General features: G+C 34.5%; 1 protein-coding gene across 1 annotated transcript in view; it reads right to left on the reverse strand.

Annotated features, from left to right (window-relative positions):
- The window catches only part of mapk1 (mitogen-activated protein kinase 1), a 70,974-nt gene that overhangs the window by 4,002 nt on the left and 42,264 nt on the right, over positions 1-24,708 (reverse strand). Inside the window, exons 3-8 of the mRNA XM_056457409.1 lie at positions 23,379-23,568; positions 23,139-23,255; positions 21,139-21,253; positions 10,904-11,035; positions 8,361-8,470; positions 4,943-5,071 (exon numbers count right to left, since the gene is read on the reverse strand). Of these exons, the coding sequence (XP_056313384.1) occupies positions 4,955-5,071; positions 8,361-8,470; positions 10,904-11,035; positions 21,139-21,253; positions 23,139-23,255; positions 23,379-23,568 (781 nt within the window). The 3' untranslated portion in view covers positions 4,943-4,954. The remainder of the gene's footprint in view (positions 1-4,942; positions 5,072-8,360; positions 8,471-10,903; positions 11,036-21,138; positions 21,254-23,138; positions 23,256-23,378; positions 23,569-24,708) is intronic.

Consider the following 24,708-nt stretch of genomic DNA (forward strand, 5'->3'; position numbering starts at 1 on the left):
TATATTATATATTTTTATTTGTCTGTTATTTTACCATGATAGTCCCATTGAGATACAAGATCTCTTCTCCTAGAGAGTCCTGGACAAAATGGCAGCACAAAAAGTTTCAAATTAAAAACAAATACAAACAGTCTGAGTCAATAGCCTAGTGGTTAGTGTGTCGAGATATAGCATCGAGGTGCTCACATTGACGGTTCGATTCCCCGTCATTTGCTGATCCTTTACCTTTCTCTGCTGCCTACATTTTCCTGTCAGTGAATCTCTACTGTCCTATCAAAATAAAGGTGAAAACAAACATATAAAGGCCAGTACGCACAAAGCCGACACCAAACAACTACCATCAACGAAACCCAACTGTGTCGTTGGCTCAGGTCTGGTTCCGTCTGGACCAAAAAGCTGCCCGCGAACACACCAAACAGACAGCAGCCGATTGATTAAAGAGCGCGTGTTCTGCGCCTGCATGAGAGAATTTGTTTTTTCACTCCCGCAGAGCAGTAGTCTGTTTTCTCATTCAAAACAGGAAACCGGAACTTCTGACACTCATGGAAAGTGTAAACAAAGCAGCAATCAGTACCATGATCGCAGTAATTGTCACTCCGTCATCAGAGGGATTCACTCCTGCAAATATAATAATAATTCATAATAACGGCTTAGTCCCTTTATTAATCAGGGGTCGCCACAGAGGATTGAAGCACCATAATAAAAATAATAATTATAATACCTTACATTTATATAGCGATTTTTCACTCAAAGCGCTTTACACATTTTTTGGGGGGAATCTCCTCATCCACCACCAGTGTGCAGCATCCACCTAGATGACACAATGACAGCCATCTTGTGCCAGACCGCACACCACACACCAGCTGATTGGTGGAGAGGAGACCAATTATAATATTGGGATGGTTAGGAGGCCATGATGGACAGAGGCCGGTGGGCAAATTTGGCCACGATGCCGGGGTTAAACCCCTAGTATTTTTCACAAACCATATAAGTGGAATCAATTTTCCAGGTGAGTGAAATTCTTACCATCTCTATAAATGTATTCGTTTTATTTAAGGTAAATGATCATTTATAATTTTCTTTAGACCTGCAATGCACTCCAGAATCTGACAGACTGATTAGCTGCAGGCTCTAGAACAGCCATCTGAAGCGTTGTCATACAGTGTTATGCCTGGATTTCATCAATAGTCTTGCATTTACTAACACACACTATATTTTAAGTGTTTGGAAGTAATTCATGTTTTCCTCCTGTACAAAAACATTATAAGAACAATGTTTAGTGGCTCAGTGATTTACAACAGTGCATTTAAAAGTCCAAACACCTTATTGATATAGTACACAACCAAGCACATGTGGTCAGAACACAAAGGAGTCGCAGGTAATGAAGCATTAAACATTTCTCCCGAAGAGAAGCAAAATGCTAGCAGGCATCTGTAGCTCAACTGATGCTCCACCTCTTTGCCCTTGTTTGGTATCCCCCGGTCAGGGCAATGAGGAATGAAAAAAATGGTGACTGTTGTCCACGCCTACTCGTAGCTTCATTTTGTTCTTCAGAAGCCAATGGGTGACACCACGGATACTACGTCCATATATTTTACAGTAAATACAAAAAACAATGCAATTATTAGTGAATGACTCTGGCAGTTTTTGTCCCAACAATCCTCGACAGCGAAACCTTAATTAAATGCAGCTTTAGTGAGAATACAGGCTTGTAATTTTTTTTGTAAAGTGTGTGTACGTGTACATTTTTATTAAGAACGGCAAGATATTAAATACACAATCTGAAGCATAATCACAGCCAAGACTTGCATCCCTTTTAATAAAAATATATATATATTATTTTAGGATTAATAAAGAAATATTTAGCATTGTGTTGTCAAGATTTTATGGAAGGTACAGAAAACGGTCATTATTTATGCATGTTACACAACAATCTGTGCTGTCAGTCACTAATAAAGCATAAATTTAGCATCGTGATCCATTGTTAACAAGATAGAATTGTTTCCAAAGCATCACTCACCAACAGGCACTGAGCCCATGACTGCTGGTGATTTTGCATTCAGTCTGTCTATATTTCAGTCATTATGCAACAAGAATAAAAGAGTTCTTCTAATGAAATATTCTGAGTAACCATGTCAAGTAGTTTCACTGTTCTAATAATATTCATGTTCTTGGCAGTCTTTTGTAATCCAGGAAGTGTAAGGGGAACAGCTACTGCTTTCAGAGAATCATCTGGATGTTCACACAGGAACACTGCATGTCTTTACACTCCTGACAAATGCACTGATTTCTATATTTCTTGCAAATATATATATTATTATATATTTGTGGCCCATAAGATTTCCTTTAAATGCATTTGAAGTAAATATAGGGTTTAAAACATCAAATAGTCCTAATGAGCATGTATTCATTTCAACAAATGCAGCTGAAGTCAGAATTATTAGCCCCCCTTTGAATTTTGTTTTAATTTTTAAATATTTCCCAAATGATGTTTAACAGAGCAAGGAAATTTTCACAGTATGTCTGATAATATTTTTTCGTCTGGAGAAAGTCTTATTGGTTTTATTTTGGCTAGAATAAAAGCAGTTTTTAATTTTATAAAACCATTTTAAGGTCAATATTATTAGCCCCTTTAAGCTATATATTTTTTTCGATCATCTACAGAACAAACCATCATTATACATTAACTTGCCTAATTACCATAACCTGCCTAGTTAGCCTAATTAACCTAGTTAAGCCTTTAAACATCACTTTAAGCTGTATAGAAGTGTCTTGAGAAATATCTAGTCAAATATTTTTTACTGTCATCATGGCAAAGATAAAATAAATAAATCAGTGATTAGAAATGAGTAATTAAAACTATTATGTTAAGAAATGTGTTGGAAAAAAAATCTCTCCGTTAAACAAAAATTGGGGAAAAAATAAACAGGGGGGCTAATAATTCTGACTTCAACTGTATATTAATCAAAACAGCAACATACTGATATTAATGACAGTTTCAACACTGATATTAATCAGAAATGTTTCGTTCAATACTATAACATGAATGAACATTTTAAAATGCAGCCAACATATATATTTTTACCTTATGTTTAAAAAAATACAGTTGAAGACAATTATATAGTGTATATATTAATTAATTAATTTTATTATCAGCCCAAAATCAGTCAATTATCAGTCAAAATCTTCTTTAAGGTTCTACTGAAGAAGAAGAAAAAAAATGTCACCTACATCTTGGATGTCCTGTGGGTGACTAAATTAACAGGACATTTTATCTTCGGGTAAACTATCCCTTTAAGCTGAATATCTTGAAAAACAACTAGTAAAATTTTACTTGCTGTCATCATGACAGAGACTAAATTAATTAGTTAGAAATTAGTTAATAAAACTATGTTTTAAAATGAGTTAAAGATAAATCTCTTGGGAAATATTTAAACAATTAATTTTATAGGAGAGCCAATAACTTTCTTTAGCTGTAAAATGCAGCCTTGGTGAGCATGAATTAATAAAGAAATAATACAACTTTTTGAACAGTATTATTAATCTGTGATGTACACGCATAGTATTAACCTCCCAGGGCTTGAGTTTTAACTCTTAAGTGGCTATTTAACATACTTTGAATGATTTATATTTTGTTACAGACATACAGTGTCATCCTGCAGCTGTTTTGCGGCATATGAAATGTCCCAAACACTATTTTTACTGTCCAAAACAGCCCCAAAAAATTGTTTTTATGTTAAATATGCATTAAAAAAACATTCAGAAAAAAAGTGTTTTATGGAAATTTGGACCACGAGTCCACATCATTTTTCTGTAAAAGTACATCATATCAAAAGATACTTAGATTTTTATTCTAATTAGGTTCTAATAATGCCACAGCCATATCACCCTGCAGCCCAAGACCGGTTACTCACGGAAGCTAAGCGAGGCTGAGCCTGGTCAGTACCTGGATGGGAGACCACATGGGAAAACTAGGTTGCTGTTGGAAGTGGTGTTAGAGAGGCCAGCAGGGGGCGCTCAATCTGTGGTTTGTGAGTCCTAATGCCCCAGTAAATGTGAAGGGGACACTAAACTGTCAGTGGGTGCCGTCTTTCGGATGAGACGTAAACCGAGGTCCTGACTCTCTGTGGTCATTAAAAATCCCATGGCACTTGTCGTAAAGAGCAGGGGAGTAACCTGGTTACTGGTTGGTGTCCTTGTGTCCACCAAAGTCCATCAATCGGCCCTTAAGATCATGGCCTCCCAATCATCCCCATCCACCGAATTGGCTCTATCACTGTCTATACACTCCCCCAATAGCTGGTGTGTGGTGAGCGTACTGGCGCCATGGTCCTGTGGCTGCCGTTGCATCATCCAAGTGGATGCTGCACACTGGTGGTAGTGTGAAGAGACCCCCTTCATGATTGTGAAGCGCTTTGGGTGTATCGTCATACACAATAAATGCGCTATATAAATACACACATTACATTACATTACAATAAGCCCAAATAGCAAAGAGAAATAAAAAAAACCCATGTAAAAAACACATTGGGCCTAAAGAGGTTAAATTGCATTTGTAAAAAACAACTACAACTTTAATTCTCTTTTATGTGTACACTGTAAAAATCCAAGATTCCACACAATTCCTTCATGTTGTCCCAACACAAATTAATTAAGTTAACTGCATTGTTTTTACAAATTTAAGAGGATTGAACATAAAACAATTAAACGTTCCCCCCATTTCAAATCATTTTAAATAAGTAGTTTGAACAAGCAGCAAAGGCCATTTTTTAAGTGTACATGATTTATTTAAGAACTCAAATCCCACTTTTGCTGCGTTTAAAACGACTGGATCCTCCACACAGTTACATGACAAACCGTCATATGTATTTATTTTGTTCTTTACATGATGTTCTTGATTTTGTTAGTCATTTTGTATTCCAGCATTTGCTCAGTGGTTTACCTGTGTGCACGGCTATGGTCTGTAGCCTGGCTGGAAGCGTGCGGTCTCTTCAAAGATCAGCTCTTTCAGAGTCTCTTTGGGCAAATCATCCAGCTCCATATCGAACTTGAAAGGAGCCTCGGCAACAGGCTGTGAAGAAGAAATCACAATGGTTAAAATAGATCAAAATAAAGCATGGTTATCAGTAGGGATGGACCAAATTATTGGCTGAAAGTGGAATTTTTGGATTCGAAAAAAGCCTCACCGACCAAAAGCACCAGAGCAGAACAGTTGACTAGCTTGCATGTGTATGCTTCAGCCAAAGTTGAAAATAGCTCAATATTTTGTTCTATGGATACAGACATCCCAACTTGGGAAAAGTCATTTCCCGGGGAGGACAGAGATCATTTGCTGGAGGTTGCGGGAAAATGGGAGGGGGAGGTGCGCAATGTATCTGAAGATGGGGGGTGGGGTTGGGTTAGGTGCGCCACGTACTGTTGAATTCAGAATTATTAGCCCGTTACAACTAAAGTTTCTTTATTTTTTATTGAATATTGCATTTGTCTTTTTCGTTGTCCCGCCTTCTTTTTGCTTTTTTTTCCTGTTCCACAGGCTCCCATTCCAGCGTAATTCATGCTCCTGATTGGCTGCTGGCCTATAAAAAGGAACTTCAGGCAGGGTTCTGGGAGCTCATTTGTGGTGCGACGGTTGCTGGGAGTGGAGCTCCTGGATTTCCCTTACCCCTCCGGCCGATGACAACATTTAATTTTGTACCATTGTTCATGCGTTCAGCTTTTTTGAGAGTTTGAGCTTGTAGGGGTGGCCTGCCTATTTATTTGATTACTTTTGACTATGTTTATGTTTAGAGACAAAGGTAAGCTTCCTGTATTTTTCTTTAAATTCAAAAATTAAAGCTAATTTTGTTCACTTTATTGATTTTTTTTGTTTGTTATTTTGGCCTGTGGCCACCCTGAAGAGATGCTCATTTAAAATTACTATTTTTCCATAATAAATCTATTCAATTACTCTCAATTGAGTGTTCGAGTTTGGTTGTCGACCGAAGGGGATCTTTTGCATTAAGTTTTGTTTTTGTTTGGGAAACCCACCACCCCAACACGTTTGTTTTTCCGCTTATTATGCCCATGTTGTTTCCCCCTACACTGGGGCATAATAGCCCCCCTTTGGATATTTTATTTCTTTTTTAAATATTTCCCAAATGATGTTTAACAGAACAAGGAAATTTTCACAGTATGTCTGATAATATTTTTTCTTCTAGAGAAAGTCTTATTTGTTTTGGCTGGAATAAAAGCAGTTTTTAATTTTTAAAATCCATTTCATGGTCAAAATTGTTATCCCCTTTAAGCTATCTATTTTTTTCAATAATCTACAAAACAAACCATTGTTATACAATTACTTACCTAATTACCCTAACCTGGCTAGTTAACCTAATTAACCTAGTTAAGCCTTTAAATGTCACTTTAAGCTGTATAGAAGTGTTTTGAGAAACATCTAGTCAAATATTATTTACTGTCATTATGGCAAAGATAAAAATAAATCAGTTCTTAGAGATGAGTTATTAAAACTATCATGTTTAGAAACAAGTTTGTTTAAAAATCTGTTGAAAAAATCTTCTCCCCGTTAAACAAAAATTGTGGAAAAAATATACAGGGGGCTAATAATTCAGGGAGGCTAATAATTCTGACTTCAACTGTATATGAAGAGCGGGGGGAGTGCGCGACGTATCTGAAGAGTGAGAGGGATGCATCCAGAATGTTCAGTTTCCTCCCAGAATTTGAATTGTGGTGTATTCCTGGTTCTCGTGAAGTACAGCAATATTAAAAATGGCATATTCATGAGTTTAGCAGGTGTTAAACAATGTAACTTACAATATTTGGATGCAAACAAAACAGTTAGAATGTCTTTTTTTGATAGTCTGTTGATCACAAATGACATTGTAGCATTAACAATCTTTATGCTTGAAAAACATAGATAAATTCTAGCAGACGCTTTTTAGACGGTCAGAGGTCATTATGGCTATTGAAAGAGCACTTGAAAGGGCTTTCGTGTGAAATTCTCTTAACCTTTGATCACCATAAACTCAAGATAGGCAAGAGCGGAGAACATATTCAGGCTAGTGAAAATAGAGGACAGCAGAATGTAAATCTGCACGTTTTTCCTTAAAATATTTAAAGTATTAAATAAGCTGCAATTAAAAAAATTATTTAAAAATTGTCAAATAAAAAAAAATAAATAAATAAAAAAATGTAAACAAAAAATTATTTTAAAATTATTTAAAAAATTACAAAATAAAATTTTTTTAAATTGAATAATTATTAAAAAATAAAAAAGATTAAACAATTAAAAAAATGATAAAAACATGAAAAATGAATAAATGATTAAAAATAAAGTAATTAAAATAAATGATTAAATAAAATAATTAAATTAAATAATTAAAAGAAATTATTAAACATCATAAAAAAATATATAAGTTATAAATAAACAAATAAATATATAAGTCTTACCATTAATTCAAGACCAAAATAATCTAATTAAAAATTACACTAATGGCACAAATTAATCTACCCGGCAATTGCTTAATAAAAATAATAATAGTAAGAATAATAATAAACTGTTGATATTATTATAATTGCAATATTTGTCTTACTCTAATTATATTTAGTGCAGTTTTTGTCTTACTGAACAGTTGGTAGTAGTAGTATTAAGAGTTATTATTATTATTATTATCATCTGTGTTGCACCTAATGTTAATGTTTATCAAAGTAGTATTTCTTTAAAATATTTAAATGACTAAACAAGCTGCTATGTAAAGTCAGACAATTAATAAAAAATATAATAAGGCTTGCCATAATTTATTTTATAATCATGACCAAATTAATATAATTAAAAACTACACTATCGACACAAATTAATCTACCATGCACATGCTTAATAATATTATCCTTATCATTATTACTATTATTATTGACAGTTTATTATTAATCCTAACAACATTATTAATGTTATTATTATTATTAGTTTATTATTAATCATAATAACTAGTATTATTATTATTATTAATAATAATAGCTTATTATTAATCATAATAATGTTATTATCACTATTATTATTATTATTATTATTATTTATTATTATTATTACCTTTTATTATTTTTATTATTAATAATAATAATAATAAAAAAATTATTATGATTAATAATAAACAATTATAATAATTATTATTATTATTACTATAATTGCAATATTTGTCTTGATGTAATTGTATTTAGTGCAGTTTTTATCTTACTCAACAGTTGTGGTAGTAGTAGTAATAACAGTTGTTCTTATTATTATCTATGTTGCGCTTAATGTTAATGTTTATCCAAGTCAAATATTTCCCCCAGTGTTGCAGCAATTACAGTAAAAGCAGTTGTGAACTGACCTCATCTGTAGGATCATAATACTGCTCCAGGTACGGGTGAGCGAGCGCTTCCTCCACCTCAATCCTCTTATGAGGGTTAAAGGTCAACATCTTATCCAACAGGTCCAGCGCTAGAACAAAGACAGAGATGCACAAATATCAAACCAGCCCTAGTGGATGTCATGAAGCATACTTCTGCTCAGCTTTTTATTGTTATAACAGGAAACTTAAATTAAATGCAAGTCACATTATGAACGTGAAATCATTTTATTCAAAGAAATCAAAAATTAAAATTAAATTTAAAGTTTTAGTTGGGTTTGTTGTTCGTATTAATAAGGTCGCTTTTGAGGTCTTTTATAACAAAACCATTAATAACCATTAAAACAAAAGCATTATTAACTAGAAGCAGTGCCGGCCCGTCCAACAGCCACTATAGGCAGTTGCATAGGGCCTCGCATTTTGTGGAGGGCCCCACAAACGCTCCTCTTGAATATTTATTGAGAACGTATGCGCGAGGACGGGCGTATACAATTAAATCATGAACAATGAGCAATGCGCAATGCACAAACCCCATTAAACAAAAAAAATAACCTCCACATTTCATTAAAAGAACAGCTCTGTATAATACAAACATGACAAATAGCTGAAAACAATAATAAATACACAACAACAGTATGAATAAAAGCAGAAAATATTAGAAACATACCCAGCAGCACCACACTCTAACACTGGCCGCCATCGGCATAATTAGATAATTAGAAATGAAATGGCGTCAGGAAAAAAGAAAAGCAGAGGAAGAATAGCAAGCTCAAAGTAAAGGTATGTTCTGCTTTGCAAAATACATTATTTAGTAGTGCAGTATTAAGACTTGTTTTAAGAAATGCAATGATGCCCATGACCACAGAAATACTTGTGTGATGTTTCATTAAATAATCAATCTCTCCCACTAATTCACCCTGCTGAAAAAACACGTTTCCCCCTCATTTTGTCAAAATCGAATTTTACCCACTGTCCAACATCTAATGCAAACTTTTGTTTGTGTAAATCTCTGCGTAAAAACAAGATAAATGTCTCCTGCGTTTCTAGTTATTTATGCATATATTTATGTTATTCATTTACAGAAAACGTATCCACTTTCTTTTTTAAATGGGTGTTTTCTAGCTTGCAAACTTATTTGTTTAAATCGGAGTAAATATTTTACATATGAATTATAGGTTAAATACGTTACAGTTAATAAACATTTATACACTTAAATATTAAAATTGTATTTATTTTGTGCATTCTTCTCACTGTTCTTACACGATTGGGCCAAATTTTTTTTTTTTATCTCACCTAGGGCTTCTCAACGCTATGGGCCAGCACTGACTTGAAGTGACTTGTTTTTTTGTTGATGTCGTTGCGTACTTCATCTTCTCATTAGACTTTGACCAATTAGATGCTCCCTAGTATCTGATCTCTCTAATATCAAATACTCAATGGCTGAACTGTGATAAAAGAAACACTATTGGCTATCTTTTCTTAAAAGTAACACTCCACTATTTTTTAAAATAGGCTCATTTTAAAACTTCCCCAGAGTTAAACAGTTGAGTTTTACCATTTTTAAATCCATTCAGTCCATCTCCGTGTCTGGCGGGAGCACTTTTAGCTTAGCATAAATCATTAAATCGGATTAGACCATTAGCATATTGCTCATAAATGACAAAAGAGTTTTGGTCATTTTCCTATTTAAAGCTTGACTCTTCTACATTGTGTACTAAGACAGAAAATGTAAAGTCACTATTATTTTCTAGGCCGATACAGGAACTAGGAACTATACTCCCCCCTATCGGCGTAACAATCAAGGAACTTTGCTGCTGTATCATGGCTGCAGCAGGCACGATACACATTGCCTGAAAATCAGCTAACTGCTGTCAATGTTACGAACATGACCACCTACGTGCACAGGGAACATGTGTTGGTTACCTAGCTGGGGACTATTTTCAGGCACTGTGTAATATCATTGTGCCTGCTGCATGGTACAGCAGCAAAGTTTCTTTATTACTCCAAAATAGTTCCTATACATTTCTACCTAGAAAATAGCAACTTTTAATATTCCATAGGTCTTAGTACACAATGTAAAAAAAGTAGGAAAATTCAATACTGGTCAACTGTGAGCGAGATGCTAATGGTCTAATCTGATTAAATGTTCTATGCTAAGCTGTGCTAAAAGTGCTCTTGCCAGACCAGGAGATCGGCTGAATGAAGAAGTCTTTGTACATGATATGACCACAGAAGATTTTTTGGATTTTTTTTTTGAGCGAGATGCTAATGGTCTAATCCGATTCAATAATCTATGCTGAGCTAAGCTAAAAGCGCTCTTGCCAGACTCGGATATTTTTTAACTCTAAAGAAGTTGTAAAATGAATCTATTTTAAAAATAAAAGGGGAGCAACCCAATATATCCAGCACTACCTTTATGTTTCAACTGCACAGTTCAAGGCACTTCAGGGGGTCTTTAAGGTGGCTTGATCTCCAAATAAGAGGACTGCTTCCTTTACTGAAAGCGTGTGGAGCTGAACTCTGACCTTTAGGGTCTGCGTTAGGAAACAGGCGGTTCCAGGGCACTTTGCAGCGGAGAGGAAGGGACAGCAGGTAATTTCTTGCTTTAATGTTGATGATGCAGTTCAGGTCCTCTTGAGAAGGGGAGCCCAAAATACCTGCAGGACAAAAGACAAACAAAGAGGATTAGAGTAGGGAGGAGGACAGAACAGAAAGTGAAAAATTTGTATTTTCCCAAAGTTTTTTTTGCCTCCAGTCGGAGTCATTAATCTGTGGGAAAAAAAAAAACAGTTGCTGACATGTGTTTGTGTTGTTTTGTGTCGGTTTCCTTCTGTTCCCCTTTTTTTCTTATTGTCTGCCTATGTTTTCTTAGGTTCTGGTCATTGGTCCCATCACATGTCAATCACATTCATTTGCTGACATTACCTGACAGAAAAGACCACCACACATAAACGAGAGCGCCAGACTCTCTCTTGTTGTTGTTGCTGTTATTTCTTTGCGTCTCCGTTTAAAAAAACCTGTCTAAGGCCCCGTTCACATATAGTGTCCCAAACAACGTGGAAAATGCTGCAACCTTTTTTAATGCTCTTTGCGCTCGCGCTGTCATTGCTAGAGGACCATCAACGATTTTCTTAGAAGCTGATAAACTGACAAACCATTGCTGCAAGCACTGATACACATTTTATTTATGCACTGCAGTGTTTGGGTGCTCTGTGTTTGTCAGACGTAATCAGTCTACCGAAATGTGCACTGTATATTCCTTACAAAGTATGAAGCTGATTGGTCAGTTCTTGTCACGTGACTTGCACTTGTGGCATTCTGAAAAGTTAAGATGTTTTCAATTAGGTGAGCCTGGAAAACACGAGCGCATCGCTTCCAATATGCTCCTTTGGAAATAATGAACTGGCACGCACAAATGTGAATGGTCGCTAATTGTGTACCCTGCTATGTGTTACTAGTTCCTATAATATTGTCATGCTAGGGCTGCATGATATTGGAAAGAAACAACATTGCCATATTTTTTTACAGCGATATCCATATTGCGATATGAATACAATTTCTCCAGATGACTTGACTGGCTGTATTTGTAGTATTTACAATTTTAGATTGATTCAGTTTTGGATCCGTAGCGCATCTATATAAAATGATATTACACACACAGTTAAAGACAGAGGGCAAAGATACAAATAAAATAAAAAGTACCTAATGATTTAACCAATCAGATGGGGCTGTACTATCTTTACAGACCATTTCAATGTGGTGATGTCATCGGCCCATGTACGTTTCCTGCTCGTTATCAAACTATTTCATAACTGTAACAAGAGGCAATTCAAGCGTAACTTAATGTTAAAACAGCTGTCATAACTTTATTTATTAATATGTGGCTCTTTTTGGATCGTCGGAAGCTATAGAAATTAAAAATATAAAACAGGAAATCCGTTGGGACCATTGTTTTTTGTTTACATCCCTCAAAATAGTTTATACTCGCCTCCCAGGTAGGTGCTGTTTTGCTATAGGCTAGTACAGCCCAAAGGTGAACCTAGAGTGAACTCAAGAGAAACCTAAGAAATAAAACACTGTACATTCATGACGTGTCCTTCACACAGGTGAGTGGGTTTGACAAACCACCTGTAGAAAAACTCTTCTCTCTATATGCACCAGACGCTAAAATGCCTTACACTAGTACTTAATTCTGAGCACTAACAGTTCCTTTGTATAATTAGCACTTCTTGTGTGTGTTGCCTCTTCTTGTTGAATCTCTGAATGCCTCATCAAATGTAAATCGCTTTGGACAAAAGCATCTGCTAAATGACTACATGTAAATCATCAGAGAAAAGCTGAAAATAACTATTAATAGCGAAAGCAGAGACAAGCGAGCAAAATGACAACATCAAATAGAAATCGGAATATGTGCAGAGGTTTTCAGCACTTACTAATATGTAATATGTTAAGTGAACATTCTTGTTTATCTGAAAAACAATGCTGAAGTCAGATATTCTGCTTTGAAAATGTCTGTTACATGCCGGAAAGCGTGTCTTTGTTTTGGTCTCTTTAACCCGTCCAATGCCAGTTTAGCCCATTATATTTCAGCACCCCTGGTTTCCTTTGTGGAAAACAGCATATTTCATTCATTTAATCAGGAAGGCTCAATCAGGAAAGTGTGTCCGTGACCAAAATGCGACCACCGGTGGACAGTAGTAGTCCTGAAATGAGACGCAGATTCAGAGTTCCACATGAGGTGGTTATTAGTAAGAAAATATTAATAAAAATTATTGTTATTACTGTCGTCCCGCTTCTCTCTCTTTTGGTTTCACATGTTCAACCCCCTTCGGATTGTTATTGGCTGTAGGATCGGTCAATCATCATTGTCTTTGGTGACGTGGCGGGTTCTGTGGCCAATCTGAGTGGTCACCAGGTTTTTAAAAACACGACGAGTGGGACGCCGAACAGAGGCTTTTGCGTTCCTGTTTTGTTCTTTGTTTTAATCTGCCTCCCGTTATTTCTTTTGTTATGGTACTTTATATTGCTTAGCAAAAGGTGTTATTGCCATCTTGTTTATTTTCCTTAATTTTCTTTTTATTCTTCATTTGAGATTATTTGCTGATATTCTTTGTTTTTTCCCAGGGGATTTGGAGAGGTAGATATCATGTGACGTACATCCTTACATCACCTAGAGAACCTGTGTATAGATACACCAGGTTTAGGAGTGAGTGCTGCCTTTGTATTTTTCTGTTTAGTTTAGAGTAGATAAGTTAGGGCATGTAAATGCTGAAGACTAGCTTTCAATTATTTTGTTTTCAGTTAGGTAAAAGGGTTATACTGAGTTAGTTTGATTTTTGGTTTTGTCATTTTCTTTTCTTTCAGCGCCACTTTCGACCTCTTCCCCTGCAGAGTTTATTGTTTTTGGATTATTTTGTTTTTGTAAATTGTATATAATTTACCTTTTGTGGTTATTTGTTGTTATCTATAGTATTCTTTTTTATTATTACTATTTTCTGTTTATCTTTAATTTTTGTATAATAATTTATTCTCTTTTTGGCAGTATTTTGGTTGATGCATAGTACTTCTCCCATATTACACAAACTTGTCACAATAATAATGTTACTTACTTTAGTGCTTAGTCTAACACCAAGAAGTCGTAACACAAGCATAAACATTAGGTGAGCAGGTTACATTGTAACGTCGTGTCCTAACAACACGCTACGTGACGAGGTTTGCAGTGATAAGCAATGTTTGCACCTGAACAAACACAACAGAAATTTAAATACAGCAATTCAGAAGCACAGAATAGTGCACTCACTATACATCAGCACTCACTGTCAATCTGGCAACCTGCGCTTGCGTGTGTTTTGAACCAGGAGTGCAGTACCTAGTTCAACCACTGGGTGTAAAAACGTACATTCAGATCAACTGCAACTTGACATAGGACTGCAGTCCCCCTGCCCACCAATATTGATTGACAGGCGCGCATCACCATATCCTCAGTTTGTTGTTTCACGTCTGCCATTTTCAGCGTGTGAGTCAAAGCGATATCACTAAAGGAACACCCTTGCTCTGTTTTTAGATGCAAGGCTCATTGGGCTCAACACAAGATCAACATTCACCACATGATCGCTCTAATCAGAATTATTGTTTGTAACTTATTTTGTTTGTAGGTAAGTTTGCAAACGTGTAATTTTCATTGCGTCTACCTTAAACCTCAGCCGTTTGCATTTCTCGCGTTTACAGAAGCTCCCTGTGATCTTAACTAGGTGCAGCTAGAAAGTGCAAGCACGTTGCCTCACGTGTGCGTCCCTCCATTGGAAAAAAAATAACGAACTTGCCTGCAGGTAGCACACCAGAAACGCTGCTCGGCGAAGCTCAGCGCCATCCATTTCAGAATTCTAAACACAGGTTTCTATCAGGGTACACACAACGTCGCTTTAAGTCGGCGGCTGTCCGCAGCGCCCAGTCACGATTCGGGACACTTCATGTTTCTGAACTGTGTTTGAACTTAACCTAAACTGGCACACTCAGAAGAACCATAATATTAATATTAAATCATAAAAAAGGGGTAAACTATGTGCCCTTTAACGTTAAGTGAAAGAAAATACAGATGTTCATTGATCGTTCATGTCAACTCACAGTGCATTAACTAATGTTAATAAACATGAGTTTGGATGTTGATAATGCATTGGTAAAAGCTTAACTTTAATTAATAAATGCTGTACCGTTCATAATTAGTTCAAGTTAGTAAATACACTAATGAAACCAAATTGCAGAGTGTGACCAAAAATAAAAATTTCTCTAGGAAAAGTTATATTGCAAAAAATCTCTATATATTCAACAACATCGCATATTTCTCCAGTATTGTGCAGTCCTAACAAAACTTTTTTTGAGCTGCTCTGGATTCCAAACTGAATAAAAATGCATGTTCAGAGACGATACGACAATAACCCAGAGTGCACTAAAGCTAATGATGCACACACACAATCTAAATGAGGAAATAAGTACAGCTATCAACAGGGAAACATCTGCTCGCAAAGGCCAGACTGGTTCAAAGACACACACACACACACACACACGCACACACACATTCGTGAAAGACAGCATTACTACAGAGATCGTCTCCTCAGGAGCCCTCACTAGGGTATAGTAGAAAAACACCAATGTCTAAGCACAGACAACGTTATCAGCGCAGCGCAGGGTCAAAAATCAACAGCATCTCACAGGAAACACTGGGTTTTGAACTGATGCAACAGATGAAGAAAAGGAAAATGAAGAGAAGGGAAGCGAGCGATGACTGATGTGCTTCGAGTTGCAGGGGAAATGATGATGAAGCCTTTTCGCCGATAACCATCAAACGCTTATCTCAGTCTTACGATGCAAAACTGACCGCAGTATATCATGTTTCGGCATTGGTGATGAATGGCCTATGAGTGCTCGATGTACATCAATTATTCAGATCAGCGAGTAAGCATGTTCTTCATTATGGATGGAAAACTTTTTGAAATCTGTACTGAAAAAAAAAACTAACTTCGAGCTTCTTTTGAAGAAGAGATTGATTTCATTGTGGACAGTGCAGTGTTTAGAGAGTCATGTGATTTATGAATACACCTCGACATCGACAGTCCATGTGTAAAGCAAGGCGTATTAGAATTAAGATTTGGCATTGGGAAATATTACAATAATTGTGACTGCAATTTCATATATATATTATACTTTATTGTTGTTATTATTATTATTATTTCATTATTATAATTATTTGTTTTTATTATTATTATTATTAAAAAAAGGTAACATAATACCAATAATACTACTTAACAAAAAGCAATGCCATTATTAATAATTCTATTATTCACAAAAGAATATTTCAATAATTGTGACTGCAATTTTAAATTGTTTTTTTATTTTGTCATCATAATTGTATGATTATAAGGCATAAGGCAAGTTTATTTATATAGCACATTTCATACACAGTGGCAATTCAAAGTGCTTTACATAAACAGGAATAAAAGAAACAATTATAAGAGAAATAAAAACAAACATAAAAATGGTAAGAATAAAAATAAAATAAAAGCTGATAAAATGTGTTATAAAAGAATTAAAAAGAAGAGAAAAACAAAGTAGTTCGATCTGTCGGACGCAGCACAGTGCTCATTCAGTAAAGGCACAGCTAAACAGATGTGTTTTCAGTCTTGATTTGAATGTGCCTAATGTTGGAGCACATCTGATAATTTCTGGAAGCTGATTCCAGCAACGAGGGGCATAGTAGCTGAAAGCCGATTCACCCTGCTTTGACTGAACTCTTGGGATTTCTAATCTATTTGATCCTAAAGATCTGAGTGATCTGTTAGGTTTGTATTCAGTGAGCATATCTGTAATGTATTGAGCTCCTAGGCCATTTAGTGATTTATAGACCAGTAATAATACTTTAAAATCTATTCTAAATGTGACTGGGAGCCAGTGTAAAGACCTGAGGACAGGTGTGATGTGCTCTGATTTCCTGGTTCTGGTCAGAATTCTGGCCGCAGCGTTCTGGATGAGCTGCAACTGTCTGACTGTCTTTTTGGGAAGGCCAGTGAGGAGGCCATTACAGTAATCCACCCTGCTGCTGATAAAAGCATGAACAAGTTTCTCTAAGTCTTCACTGGAAACAAAGCATCTACTTCTTGCAATGTTTTTGAGATGATAGTATGCTGATTTACTAACTGCTTTGATATGACTATTGAAACTCAGATCTGACTCCAGAGTCACACCAAGATTCTTGACCTTATTTTTTGTTGTTTGACCCTTAGAGCCAAGGTACGCATTCACCTTGAGAACCTCATCTCTGTTCCCAAACGCAATGACTTCAGTTTTCTCTTTGTTTAACTGAAGAAAGTTTTGGCACATCCAATTGTTAATTTCATCAATGCATTGGCAGAGGGTGTCAATGGGGCTGTAGTCATTAGGCAGTAAGGCTAGGTAGATCTGAGTGTCATCAGCATAGCTGTGGTAGGAGATTTGGTTCTTTCTCATTATTTGGCTCAGAGGGAGCATATAAAGGTTGAACAGGAGTGGTGCCAGAATCGAGCCTTGTGGGACTCCACATGTCATGGGTGTCCACCCTGACCTATGGTCACCTATACTGACATAGTAACCTCTTCCTTCAAGGTAAGATCTGAACCATTTGAGGACCGTCCCAGACAGCCCAACCCAGTTTTCCAGCCTATCCAGAAGTATGCTGTGATCGACAGTGTCAAATGCAGCACTGAGATCGAGCAGTACCAGCACTGTTAGTTTGCCTGAATCTGTATTTAGGCGTATATCATTGATTATCTTTATAAGGGCGCTCTCTGTACTGTGATGTGGTCTGAAACCAGATTGAAAATTGTCCAAACACCCCTTGTAGTTTAGGAACTTGTTAACCTGGTTAAAAACAACTTTTTCAATGATTTTGCCAATGAAAGGGAGATTTGAGATGGGCCTGTAATTGCTCAATAGGGTGTTATCCAGGTTGCTCTTCTTCAAGAGGGGTTTAACAACTGCAGTTTTAAGTGAGTTAGGAAAAATCCCTGAGAGAAGTGAAGCATTTACCACTTTTAGAAGATCCATTTCTAAGCAGGTCAACACCGTTTTAAAGAATGATGTGGGGAGCGTGTCGAGACTGCAGGTTGATGTTTTCATAATTTGCACGATCTCTTCTAAGATTTTGCCATTAATTGCCATGAAATCGGACATAATGTCTGATTTCTTAAGTTGTGGTTGAGCTAGTCTGACGTCGACACAATTTGGCTGATTGGATGAGCTGATTGCCTTTCTGATATTATTGATCTTGTCAGTAAAGAAATGAGCAAACTTATTACATTTGCTTTCAGAGAGTAGCTCACTGGGAATCCGACTGGGGGGGGTTGTGAGTTTCTCTATCGTTGCAAAGAGTTTACGAGCATTGTTTACGTTGCTGTTTATAAGGCTTGAAAAGAAAGTCTGCCTAGCAGTTTTTAGTTCCATATTAAAAGCACGAAGACTGTCTTTATAGATATTATAATGGACTACTAGTTTCGTCTTTCTCCACATACGCTCAGCTTTTCTGCACTGTCTTTTCGTCATTTGTATTCTTGGGGACCTAGTCCAGGATCCCCTTTGGCTGCTAGTTATCTTCTTGGCTTTAACAGGAGCAATGTCATCTATGACATTCTTAACTTTAGAGTTAAACAAATCAAGAAGAGAATCAACAGAGTCTGCAGATATACTTGGTGCTAGCGATATGGCCTTCATAAACTGCTCATTAGTGTTCTCATTTATGCATCTCTTTCTGACAGAGACAGATCTGTCTTTAATAGCTGGAGTGATCAATATATCAAAGAAAATACAGAAATGATCAGATAGTGCAACATCCTTAACAACAGTTGATGAAATGTGTAAACCCTTAGTTATAAGTAGATCAAGAGTGTGTCCACGATTGTGTGTGGGTCCTTGAACATGCTGAGTCAGATCAAAAGTGTTCAAAACAGTCATATAACAGTCATTATATGAGATTTTAATATCGATAGTAATAATAATAATAATAACAACAATAATATTAAATAATTTAAAATGCTTTATTATTATTATTATTATTATTATTATTATTATTATTATTATTATTATTATTAATAATATTATGTTTATTATTATTATTATTACTATTATTATTATTATTATTATTATTATGTTTATTATTATTAATATTATTATTATTACATTTTATAAGGATTATTAAACAAAGTAATAATAAAAATATTTTCAAATGTTTTATTATTATTAAATTATTATTTTTATTATTATTATTACTATTATTTGTGATTGTAATCATTATTATTCTTTGATTTTATTAGGATTAATAAATAAAAGCAACACAATAGCAATAATACTAAACAAGAGTAATACAATTATTCACAAAACAATATTCCAATAATTGTTCCATTTTTAATAGATTTTCTATTTTGTAACTATAATTATTTTATTTTTATTATTATGTTATTTTAATAATAATTATTATTATTATCATTATTGTTGTTGTTATTATTATAAGATTGTATAAACATTATTAATTATTTATAATTGTAATTATTTAATTGTATTAGGATTATTAAATAAAAGAAAATCAATACCAATATTACTACTTAAAAGCAATACAATTATTATTAAAAATATTACTTGATTAAATAGCACATATTATGTGATTTTATTAATAAAAATATTATTATTATTATTATTATTATTATTATTATTATTATTAGATTTTATTAATATTATTAATGTATACAGTTTTATTATTATTATTATTTGATCTTATTTGGATTATTAAATAAAAATAATAACAATAATGCACCTTAAAAGCAAAACGCATATGATTAATTATATGAATATTCTTAATTATTTATAATTTTTTTTGGTGATCAAATTTTTATTGAACAGCTGAAAATAATCTTGCAAACATAGATATAGACAAGATTTATAATTATTAAATATTTTATAATTTTTAAGTAAAGGAAAATAAAATCAATAATACTACTTAACTAAAGTAATACAACTTATCATTAAATTAACTAAACAACACATATAGGGTGACGCGGTGGCACAGTGTGTAGCGCTCTCGTCTCACAGCATGAAGGTCGCTAGTCCAAGCCTCGGCTGGGTCAGCTGGCATTTCTGTGTGGAGTTTGCATGTTCTCCCCGTGTTGGTGTGGGTTTCCTCCAGGTGCTCCAGTTTCCCCCATAGTCCAACGACATGCGCTATAGGTGAATTGAATAACCTAAATTGTTCATAGTGTGTGAATGAGATTGTATGAGTGTTTCCTAGTGATGGGTTGCAGCTGGAAGGGCATCTGCTGCGTAAAACATGTGCTGGATAAGTTGGCGGTTCATTCTGCTGTGGCGACCCCAGATTAATAAAGGGACTAAGCCGAAAAGAAAATGAATGAATGAATAGCACATTTTAAGTGACTTTATTAATAATAATAATTATTATTATTAGATTCTATTAATATTATTATATATGTATAATTATTATTTGAATGCATTACTATTATTAAACAATTACAATTATACCAATAATACTAAACAAAAGTGCAATTATTATTAAATATATTATTTACTAAACAGCACTGTAATAATTAATACAATTAATAACAATAAACTTTAGTTTCACTTATTTTTCTATAAAAAATCTTTTCAATGAAATTAACTACTGATGACAATTGACTATTTTATACAAACTATTCCTATAAGCAGAAACATTTTTAACATAATTTACCTCGAAAACATTGCTAAAACAAGCTACAATATTTGATTAAAATCACATTCGTTGCAGTTTATAAATCCCGAAACTCCATAAGAGCTAAATACATTTTATTTAAATTAATTCTCATTTAATCAGAAAGGAATAAATCATCATTGTTGCTTGTGCTCAAAATTTTCTGACCTATTTTACTTAACCTCAAAAGAATCAGCTTTACATGCAAGTAGTGAAACTACAAGCTAGGCTAAACCACAGTAATACCTGGCACTATTTGAGAGCACTCTTATTAATCTCAAAGCAGCTCTGAAATCTACAGCCTTTTTCCTGTGAAATACATTGATAGTTAAGAACCTGTAAATGTCATGGGACTAATCGACTGCTCTTACAGGACAATGACATCATGGCTACTACCGTATGATTGGCTGAGGCTCCACAAGAACATAAAGCTGAACCCTTAGGTAGCGTGACGTCAAACATTCTTCACAAAGGAAATATAAAGTTCAGATGCTTGTTTACCTAAGATGTGGTTAAGTTGGTCCAGATAGTGTTTTCCAGGAAAGATGGGTCTATTTGAAAGCATCTCAGCCAGAATACAACCAACAGACCATATATCAATGGACTTCGTGTAACCCTGAGAGAGAGAGAGAAAGAGACACAAAAATTTTAAGAAATTGTTGATTGATACAGTGTTCAGCATAATTGAGTACACAATTTTATCAGTTTCTCAGTGAATATCGGCAATGTATTTTGGTGCATTTAAACAAAACAGATTTATTAAACAGATATATTTATTAAAATAACATTTTAGTCACCAAACATATTTAGAAATTGAAATATTATGTAATTAAATTCAAGCAAAATATTGCAAAAAAATACAACCTACAAAATTTCGCCTCAATTTTTTTATTTTTTGCTTCTCTTGATTTTTCCTCTTTTTAAAATTTGTATTTAATATTTTTCTTTACCATATAAATTTGGGTGTACTGGTTTTTGGACCGTTATCGTAAGTTATTTTGTTAGATAAGCTCCAGATTCGGCTTCAGTACTGACTAATCTAATGTCTATGCACAAATATAATATTGTAGAGTGTCTGAAAAGACAGATTTGTGAGTGGTGTACTTATATTTGCTGAGCAATGTACATAAAAAAAAAAAAAAAAATCACATAATTAGCTTTTAATCATATATGAATCATGATTTGTATTGATTAAGAAACATTAATCATGTCTGAGGGGTGTAAAGAACAGTACCATGCAAAGTTTGAGTGTACCTTGGTTCAACTCAGTACGAAATGTAAATTCAAGGTGGCAGTCAAAAACTTACATATGCAGCCTGTCAGAGTATATTTCTCAAATGGAAATCTTATAAACCACCGACAGGCAGGCCTGTCACAATAATCAATATATGAATTTATCACACAACACATGGACAATTCTAGCAACATTTCAGCTGGTTGTGCAACATCTCTATGTCTATTAGACGCATCAGTGTCAGTATAGTTAAAAACACTAGTATTTACCATGAATTAACATTTCTGTTAACATTTATTATTATTATTACTGTTATTTAATTGTTTGTTTAGGATTTCAGTTTTCACATTCTGATTCCAATGCCTAATTATTAAATAATTAAAATGAATATAATTAAATCAAATATTCTTAAGAATAAAATATGATGTGTTCATTGGATGCGTGTACTTGCATTGCGATGCTATACTAATGTCAAAATGGACTTAAAATGACAATATTATAGTTTATTGCAATACATTTTGTTGCTATATATCATACCAAAAATAATAGATATCATAACTGGCCTACCAACAGTGTCAGAATGACAATAATATTTGACCTTATGTCACTGGAATATATAATACTTTCCTCAAGTATATAAATCCCTGGATTTCATGTCAGTTATTGCAAAATCTTGGTAGATCCCTATAAGCCGTTTTAATTTATTAAATTCTTATTTTTATTATGTATTTTTCCCTCAAATTTTCCATTTATTTATTTGATTATTTACTTTTTTATATTGAGTTGCAGTTTGTTTTGATACTGATGAATTTACTGGTTGTGATCTGTGGTTACTGTCTGGTGGTTTTAAAATAGATTAATAAATAAACAGACCAATAAATAAATAAATAAATAAAATTCTTATAGAAAATCTGATTGATCTACAAAAAAAGTGTAAGAAAATATTTTATATTTTATTTAATAATATTTAATATAATAATACATTTTTTAATTTTATTTTAGTTTACTAAATGTAAATTTACATACATACATATACAGTATATACACATACACACCTACATATATTTGTTCTATTTATATTAAAGGAAAATCTTTAACCTTCAGTTCAAAGTAACAAAGTAATAAATTAGGATTTCAGGCATGGTTTTATTCACTTTTTGTCAACACAAAATCATAGCAAAAAAATTTTATAAAAATAAATATAAAATGCTATTGAGAATGTCTGTCATTTATAAATTGCTAGCATTTATGAAAAACAATATTTCACCTTTGAATTGAGCATAATTTCTGGTGCGCGGTACCAACGTGTGGCTACATACTCCGTCAGGAAGCCGGTGTGGTCATGATCTGGATCAGCCACCCGAGCGAGCCCAAAATCACAGATCTGAAGAAAAACAACATAATAACACATCATAACAGAGGTTACAGATCAATTAAATAACCTCCAAGATGAGACGCTTCACCTTCAAAAGCATTTAAAATGACCCAGAAGCACAGGAGAGCTCACCTTGAGGTCACAGGTAGTGTTGAGCAACAGGTTTGATGGCTTCAGGTCTCGGTGGAGAACGTTTGCAGAGTGGATGTACTTCAGGCCGCGCAGGATCTGATAGAGGAAGTAGCAAATGTGGTCATTGCTCAAGTGCTGCGTCTTCAACAGCTTGTACAAGTCTGTCTCCATCAAGTCCTGTACGATGTAACTGTGGTTTGACAAAGTCAAGGATATGGCAACTTCATTGACACTGATTACAATATAAAAACATCTTGCAATAACCCCCAGTAACCAAGTTTTTTCCAATAAGTGTATCAATGAATATCTTATGAAAAGTTAAAGGGATACTTCATGCAATACTGAAAATTCTGTCATCATTTACTTTTTCCAAACCCGTTTGACTTTCTTCTGTTGAACACGAAAGAAACAAAGAAAACTGGAAACCTGTAACCATTGACTTCCATAACGTTTATTTTTCCTATTACGGAAGTCAATAGTTAAAATATCTTCTTTAAGCACCTTTCACACTACGAATATCACACAGCGAGAAAAAAAACGACAAGAGACCATTCATTTCAATGGAGAGTTTGCGACTTCAGGTGATATCCGGCTACACGAGTGACAGTAAGCGGATGTGGGTGTGTCCAGGGACATGACCAAGTTGAGAATCCTCCAACTTTATGCAAATGAAGAGCGGCAGACAACACAAGCATCAGTACAGCTTACGTGGTCCTCTCTCAGCAGTGGTCCGTTCTTCATATCTCGCTTAATATAAGATGATTTGGCAGATCTTGGATCTTTTAATCATGATAACTGACTGACTCTCTGGCTAATTTAGTTCTACAAACAAGTTTGCAATTAGATTAAAATGCCTGGATGAGCTGATCTGAGATTGATGTGTGTTGTGAAGGACAGATCTATCAATCCTCGAAATCAAGATCAGCAATGCAATGATTGGCTGATGGCACCGCTGTGTAATGACATCATCTGATTAATATTCAATTATCTATTTGAGCAAAATTATACAAAATTCGTAATGAACAGTTTGATAAATAGGACACGCAATAAGTTTCCACCTTTGTTGAGGTCTGCAGGCCTTACACTTTCATGTGTCAAGAGTGTTGTGGAAATATAAGTTTATATAATCTAGTTCCAAATTGGCAATGATATTTATATAACTGAAAAGTTATATTCCTTGGTTTTTAACTCTATTATTTCATTCAAAACCACAGCAGCCCAGACATTAAACAACATTAAAACCTAATGCCTGCTGAGCCAAAGTGATGCAAATGGTAAAGGCAGGGTCCCAGCGACTGTGCTTTTGTCTTTGGGTGATACTTTCATGCTG

The sequence above is a fragment of the Danio aesculapii genome, chromosome 5, assembly GCF_903798145.1.
Source record: "Danio aesculapii chromosome 5, fDanAes4.1, whole genome shotgun sequence".
NCBI classification, from domain to species: Eukaryota; Metazoa; Chordata; class Actinopteri; order Cypriniformes; family Danionidae; genus Danio; species Danio aesculapii.